This window comes from Oryzias melastigma, unplaced genomic scaffold, assembly GCF_002922805.2.
Source record: "Oryzias melastigma strain HK-1 unplaced genomic scaffold, ASM292280v2 sc00274, whole genome shotgun sequence".
In the NCBI taxonomy this organism is placed as follows: Eukaryota; Metazoa; Chordata; class Actinopteri; order Beloniformes; family Adrianichthyidae; genus Oryzias; species Oryzias melastigma.
In genome coordinates, this window is record NW_023416900.1 from 115,044 (window position 1) to 123,350 (window position 8,307).

Consider the following 8,307-nt stretch of genomic DNA (forward strand, 5'->3'; position numbering starts at 1 on the left):
ATTGCCAAAAAAACCAACATAAATATTTAGCATTTTTTAAATGATGAAGTGAGTCTTTGTGGCTCTCGTTGGGTTCTGCTCAGTAGGAAACTAGAACAAATGGGTTTTTTTTGCGTTTAGTATTTGTTAATAACTCCGATGCTTGTTCATGACGTATCAATTAGCTTTCTGCAGTCACTGCAGTAACATGACAGTGATCAGACACGTCTGTGATGACTCTAGGTGGCGCTCTCTGCACACAGGATGCCTGATGATGAAGAACTGGACTTTTCAGGTAAATGTTTCTTCATGGAAAGAAGCAACAAGAAGATGTGTTTGATTCAGTGTTAGTTCAAGGATCATTGGAGCACAGAGGAGGCTCCGTCTCTGGCAGTCTGATGAAACTGTGGCTTTAAATGCAGTTTATGAGAAACTAGACCGTCTCCACATCAGAGGAAGACAAGCAGCTCAGAGAAAATGACTGTGTGTTTGACTGTATGTGTCTCTCTGTGTGTGTTTGTCTTAAATTGTGTTAGCGTGTTACGCACTCAGGGTCTCCACGGTGAGGATCTGGTCCTTGCACAGCCGCTGGCAGGTCTGGTTGTCTGCGAGTCTTCCTGAGCCGAAGAGCCGACACTCGATGCAGTCTCTGAAGACGAGGAGAGAAAGTTCTGCGGATGAAGCTCAGAAACTCAGGCTGTCCTGAAAATCACCTTTTAGCAATTAAAACATTGGATTCTTTTTCTAAATGAATTTTTTCCTTGATTTTTAAAAATTTCTTTAGAAAGATGAATTGTTCTTTCACTAGTTTCATCACATGCAGTCTGAACAAAGTAAGAACTGGTGTCCTGTTAGGAACGTGGATCAAAACATCCAGATCAGACGTCCAGTCGAGGACCCGGCAGAGAGGATGTCTGAGCGCGCTCAAGGAGCTGGAGCAACTCAGACAATCAGCAGAAAGGCTTCTCCTGCCCCTTCATTTAGCTACCTGCCCTCCCCACAGAGCACATCTGCCCTCATCAGGAGCCTGGGGTCACCAGCATGATGGTCATCCACCTCAGACATGCTCACCGCTTGGTGCCGCAGGCGTCGGGGCAGGTGGGGCATTTTTCACAGGTGTCCCCGAAAGCCCCCGGCTCCGTGCACTGACAGCGCCCGCACACGCACTGGCCCCGCCCACTGCACATGGTCCCATCGTCTGCGATGCAGGACGCCGTCTCCGTGGAGCAGTTGCAGTTGTCGCCAATGTAGCCGGAGTGGCATTTGCACTGACCACAGTGACACTCGCCGTGACCTGAGGGCGGGAGAGGAAGTCTCAGAACAGGAAGAACATCTACATCACGATCAACGCCAATAAACATTGGAGAATTAGCTAAAAGAGTCTTTGGTGAACTGGAAGGAGAAAGAATCAGGATTTTGGAGGAAGTTCTGTCCATGAAGATCTTCACTTCCTCGTCCAGCTGACATCTGGATCAGAACCATACGGCTGGACATTACCCAGATTGATGGATGTTTTTATGTAGCAGTGAAGATTTACGCTAGTGAGACATAGAGCTAGCATAATTAGACAGGAGGGATTAGGGGCGGAGCTCCAAAAGCCACGCCCCCTCAGAGGAGATTTTGGAAACAGAGTCTTCAGGTCAACATGAAAAATGACTTTTTAAGAGATTTAGGTTGTGGGATTTTGGTTAAAAACGTCATAATCATAATTAAAATACTACTGAGAACATTGTTTTTAAAACAAAAAACTGGTCATAGTGGGACTTTAACTCTGATCATCAGTTTGCTGAATCAGAATCTTTTGCTATGAAATACAGCTGGGTTTTGGCCGGCTTTGTCTTTAGCAGTTTGACTGAAGCTCCCACTCGTTCTCATATGAGCCGTGAAGCAAAAATATCTGCATTTTTGCACTGATTTCCGGTTAGGTTCTCATCCTTAGTTAAAACTGAGATGTACATGTCTCATTTTGCTATGTAACAACCGTTAACGACCACACAAGGCTCACAACTTCAGATGATTCTTGCAACATTTTGTTGTTTTAGCATAGAAGAAGCCTGGAGGTCTGTCGGGTTTAAGTGAAACCAAAAGTTAGCTTTTGAACTACGCTTCCTTATAGATGATTATTGACATGTCTCCTAGGTAGCATTTTAAATCGATACCAAATGAAGAATCATGATATTTTTACAGAATCAATACTTTCTTACACCCCTAGTTAATCCAGAATCTAAATGTAAATGTTGAGATCAGTTTGTTAAACTGGAATGTTTTCTTTTCTCTCACACAGCTACAGATGGATGTGGAGCTGAGGGGAATCCATCACTTCAAAGCACACAGTCAGTGTGAGATAAGGTTAGAAGCAGAACCATGGGGGGGTGGTTGTGTAGCAGATCGTCTGTTTCTGGAGATACAGCAGCGGCAAAACAATCAGCCAACCCTGAACTGTCCTCACATGAAGATAGGAGATAAAACAGAAATCTCACAGGGCATATGTTGAGTTAAAGCAGCCAGAAAAAGAGCAGAGAGGTCAGGTCAAATAAAGACAAAGTCCGACCCAACCCCTTCAGCATCTTCTACAGCTGAAACCTTCCCTCTGCACTACAGGGTTTGAGACTGAGGTCTGTGCTCTCTGGCCTCTCAGAGTCTCTCCCCTCCTGACCGTCAGACATCAAAGCTAAACATGAACCTCGTAGCCCCCAAACGAAGTCTGAGACTGTCAGTAACATCACCTCTCAGGCAGAGGAAGCATCATGGTATGGACTTGTGTGCTGATGATGTGGAAACAAAAACCCTCAATGGAAGCAACCAACCAGCAGAGGGAGCTCCATGCGTTCCCTTGACAGGATCAGATATGAACCCCACACACGCCCTGGAGATGCACTGGACACTCGGACAAATATTTGAGGGGGAAGTAAACAGGAAATGAGCTGCAGGGAGGCTTTTCTTTACAGCAGAGAGCAGTTTGTTCAACCCCCCCAGGGAAGACCTACCTGACCTGATGGTCAAGGGGGGGTCAACTGGAGATCCAACCTCAGCATCACTGTTTCTTAACATTTGAGAACTTTAGTTTACTAAACTTTGTTCTGTCTTTCAATAGTGAGAATGTTTAGTCAGCACTCACACTACAGTGATTAACCGTTCTGGACGTTTTTGAGCACGTAAAAACTCAATCACACTTTCAGTGATTTCAGTAATCTTGGTATCAAAATGTTCACGTCGTTCAGGATTGTATTTTTGGTATTTATAAACTTTAACGTTTTTGAAATATTGAGAAAATAGGCCTCATAGGAAATGAATGAGAAAGTCTTCAAATGTCAACATTTTAAGTGATTAGCAACAAACCTTTAAAGATATACATTGACTATGTTTTCATCTTTGACAGTAATTTAAAGCAATTTGGAGTTTACCTAATATATTAGCAAAATTCTAACGTTTTTAACAAATTTATTATCTAGTGAAGTTTTTAGGCCTATTTAGAGTCTAGCTTCTATTTTAGCAACATGCTAACGATTTTGACTAATTTAGTTTACTGAGGAATTCTAGGCTATTTTGAAGTTTAGCTAGTATTTAAGCAACCAGCTAGCTTTTTGGCTAATTTGGAATCTACTGAGGTTTTTATGCTTATTTGGAGTTTAGCTCATATTCAAGCAACACACTAAATATTATTGTAAAATTGGCAAGTATTATGAATATTTAAGCAATTTTACAACACATTTTTCAATAATTTGGGTCAACTTCAGCGCTCTTTCATAGTTCTTTAACAGAATTTCCAGTCTTTTAGCAAATTGAACATTTTTCAAATAGATTTTGCATGTTCAGCAAATCTCCACAGCAATTAAAGTCAATTGCGTCACCATTTTCAGCAAAAAGCTTCAGAATCTTCAGGGACTACTTTCAGAAAAAGCATTCACGTGAGATACAACAAGTAACGCAACTTTTCTAGTCTGTGAATTATCTTCCCCCAGGGGTAGAATTTAAAGACAAATCCTTCTGATAAGTTCTAACTCTGATGTCCCTGAACACATCAGTGTTCCTCAAATCAACGTTAACTTATCCAAATCCCACAGACATATAACAAACCATCCTGACACGGAGGATTACAGCCTGATCTTGTTTTTATGAGCTTGGCCCCTCCCTGACCCAGAGAGCTGCGCTGGATGTGGCCGCCGGCCCCAGGGGGAGGCTCCCGCTGCAGAACAACAGCCTGCTAATTACACGGAGAGCTGCAGGAGCAGACTTTAGGGTGCGTTCAGGGCTGCGTGGAACGCAGGAGCCTTTCCTTCCATTAAAAAAAAAAAAAAATCACAGGGAAGCACGAAAACTGCAGCGGTTGAAGCCCCGCCCCTCTGAAGACAAACCCTGATGGCACCTGTGACGGGTTTTCCCCTGGGATCTGCTTCCGTTCACACGGAGCTGCAGCTCAGAGCATGAAGGACAGCTGACGGAGCTCCAGGGCCAGATGCTGGGAACTATCCTGTCGATAAGCACCAGACACAACAGCAGGCGCCTGCGGGGTGATGTCACCTCCGACGAGGCGGCTGCTCAGCCGAGGAGAAGTCAAACGTTCACACTTGAAGTGAGAAGATGATGCTGCTGAGCAGTCAGCCCTTCTCCTCATCTACTGCACACGTTAGTCTGGACCGAAGCGACTGAAATAAGTCATGGAAAGAGACATTTTGAAGGGGATCCAAGCAACCAGAAACAACTTCAAACTTTAGACTGAGTGTAAAAATGTCCTGAACTCTCACACAGACGTGAAGTGTCCTTTCCATTCGGAGACGCAGACGGGTTGGGCTCAGAGTTGTTGTGTGTGAGGACGCTCGCACATTTGTTGCTGTTGCACATGAACACAAATGACATGCTGGCAGAGTCCTGCTTTCACACACACACACACAGACGTGCACAGAGCGGCTCGTTTGTGACTCAGTCTTTCTGAATACAGACCTGTGCTACCTTCAAGTGTCGTTCTAAAAGCTGGGAGATTTGGGCTTTTTCAGATCTGAATGTTAAATCTTGATTTAAAAACAGGTTTTGCTGGAGTCTAAAACAACTTTACAAATCCTCCAGCTGGATGACCATCAGCTTTGATCGGAGGGTTCTACAGGAACCGCTCATGCAGCCATCAGATCAAAGCCCAGCTCCGCTTCAGAGTCTGGTTGATCTTTACACCACATTATCAGAGCGTTCGAGGTGACCTGGCTGCAGACAAGAATGCGTCCGGACATCATTAGCTGGAAGCTGAAATTCCAGAAAATGTCAGAACTGTGGCACCTTTTACTAAAATGTAAATAAGGGGTTTAGTGTGCTAGATCAGCTTAAAATGGGGTAAAAGCAGCTATCATTTTAACAAGTGTTGCTCATCGGCGTAAAGCTGCTTTTTCTGCAGATCATCTGATTCACACTGACCGCGTCAGGAGTTACGGTAGGTCAGAGGCCATAGTAGGTTTTGACACAGGCACCTCAGGTGTGAAAGGCTTAAATCTAAAAATGGAAAACAGGTAACTGTTCAGGTCGCCAGATAAATTCATCTTTTTTGACCAGAAAGAGTACTGTATTTTCCGCACTATAAGGTGCACTAAAAAGCCTAAGCTCTTTTTTTTAAATCACCTAATAATCCAGCTGTTGTATGTACCAAGTTCCAAACTCTGTAAAAAGTTCTCGTGCGACTGTCGGACCATTTCTCGCTGACGCAGGAGCGGCGAGCGCACGGATGATCACTCTGTGCACATTTTGTGTGACACAGGTGAGTCACAGACAGGGACTCTGGCAAGTCGTGCTGCTGGGAAACAATAGCTGTTTCCATTACATATCTGCGCAAAACATCATCAAAATTCTAGGAATTTTGAAAAACACAGTGAATGTTACTGATGATAACTGCTTCTATTAAATCATAATTATGTGAATAAACACAGAACGACTCACGCGATAAGTCATTAAAACACTGAAATGATGATGAAGAACGTTTTTTTTTTATTTGATTGACCCAAAGGGAGCATTTCACGTGGATTGTATTTGGGTGATGCCTGGCATCACCCAAATACAATCCTCGTGAGAAGTCTGTTCAGCGGTATTAAAAAAAAAAAGATTCTAGCAAGTAAGCAGCTGGACCCTTCATTTGTTTGAAAACCCGACAAGATCCATTTAAGTTTGTCAAAGCACTCATCCTCAAAGGAGACTTGTGCATCTTTTTCAGGCTGCAAGGTGCAAAAGTGCGGCTACAGATGAAGCGATAAGGAAATCTTGGATGGTGATCTTACAGAGGAGCAGCATGATTCTGTTTGATGCGTAACTTATAAAGAGCTGTGACGCTGTGGGATCTCTCGTGGCGCCCGCTGTGCTGCTCTCAGGACACACACTTCCTACCAAGAAGCGCATTTATTTAAAAGAAAATGTTTCCATGGCAGTTTAGTCTTTTTTGATACGCACCAAAAACTAGGGCTGTAACGAGTATCCGAGTGCTCCGGTATTTGCGATCTGCTCCAGAAATTTCGAGTACGGATATTCGCGACGTCCAAGATCGCTGATTCACGATCTTTGTAAATGTAGTAAATTGTAGTAAAATATGATCATAATATCATCTGGGGATGATCTATTTTTGCTCAGAAAAGCAGATTAATGTAGGATTTTAAGTTTACGAACTAACACAAAGAGCCACGGTACTGCCAATGGAAGTAAACACATCTTCATGACGATGAGGCTTCCGGTTTTCAAAGTAAAACTAGCGAGAGCTTTTTCCTGTTCAAAAACTGAGACTGAAGTTCCACTCACAGACATAACTTCTGAAAAAATGAATAAGCTTTAACATCGGAGCTTTATCTCCAGTGTTTACATTCTTTTGGTTATGATAACTCTTCAACATTTGACGCAATTAACGAAACTCCATCTTATTCTGAAGAAACAGTCTCGAGCTGCTAAAAGGTGGATGTAATCAACGTGAATCAGCTGATTCTGCTGTGAAAAAAAGACTTTTTTCATACGGGCTCTGTACCAATATGTAATGCTTAGAACGTAAAATATTGAAGAACTTTGAGGATAGAAAACTGTGGAGAACATTTTCAGGTTTTGCTGTTAAATGATCCAAAACAGCAGAGATTTTTATACTTTTATGTTGTTTTACTGCCAGAAGATTGATTTAAAAAAAGTTTAAAATGACCAAATTTATTTGTATCTTAATCTTTGTGTTTTTTTCAATTTTGTTGATTCTGATCTCCTGTTCTAAATAAATGTATAAATGATGATTAAATACAAATAATTAAAATTTTCATCCATCCAGTAAATAGACATACACATAGCAATAAACATTAAAAAGTAAGCATCGTGGTTTGATTCGTGAATCGAATCGGATCGCCACCTAAGCGATGATCCACAGCCCTAACAAAAACTACCTCCACTAAGCGCAAAAACTTTTTTTTTCGATAAATACAAGTTTTTTTGAAATGATGGTGTTTCCATTAACAGAATTTACGGTTGAAAATCCTATTTGCTTAATTTCAGAGGTAATGGAAATGCAGCTAATGTGGATGGCGGTGAAGTTTAGCACATCTCAAGTTACTGTAGAAACCCATCTTAGTGCATCAAACACACAAAGATTGGCCAGTATTTCAGAACGCATGCTTTAAATGGCCTGCGCTGTTTCGCGCACGCAGTCCTGAAAACACGCAGATGATTTGTCTGTGTTGCGGCATAATCCTAGTTGAGGGCCGCTGTGGGCTAAACTCCGGCTTGCTTTGTCTGACGCGCGTTCCAAACAAAACGACTCCAAAGCGTCTGTCTGCTGCGATATGTTTATTGTCTTTATCTGCAGGTTTCCAGTCCATACAGTCCAAACGAAAAACAAAACGAACAATCCAGCTGTGACAGACCTTTGTGGCCAAGTTAACACGGTCAGCAAATTATATGACCACCGCCAGGGGTTCACCCCACATCCTCATCCATGCATGATCCCCAGGTGACAAGTGAGCACCTTTCACAACTCTGTGACGTGTGCGCCGACAGTGACACGCCCACAACCAGGCTGACGCCGCTAAGCTACACCTGTGTCACCTCATTATGGCTCCTACAGTCTGAAAGCGTTCTTTCCTTCATTCAGATGATCTCGTTACTACTTATGTGCTGAAATTGACAGTTTTCCTGGCGCAGGTGAAAATACAATGGAGCGCACTTCTGATTTTGAGCGCTCTGTAAAGACCGTGTTCCGCACAGAGATCCAGCCAAACTTTACGCAGATGTTTTTCTGATTACTGCCTATGTTGGATTCAGCCCTAAATTAGCGTTTGATCACAATCCTGGAGGTTTCCTTCAGGCCTTGAAAGAAAGGTTCCCGGTGCCACC

General features: G+C 42.9%; 1 protein-coding gene across 1 annotated transcript in view; it reads right to left on the reverse strand.

Annotated features, from left to right (window-relative positions):
- Positions 1–8,307, reverse strand: part of itgb5 (integrin, beta 5) — a 42,676-nt gene that overhangs the window by 6,724 nt on the left and 27,645 nt on the right. Inside the window, exons 12-13 of the mRNA XM_024263954.2 lie at positions 1,051–1,273; positions 528–628 (exon numbers count right to left, since the gene is read on the reverse strand). Of these exons, the coding sequence (XP_024119722.1) occupies positions 528–628; positions 1,051–1,273 (324 nt within the window). The remainder of the gene's footprint in view (positions 1–527; positions 629–1,050; positions 1,274–8,307) is intronic.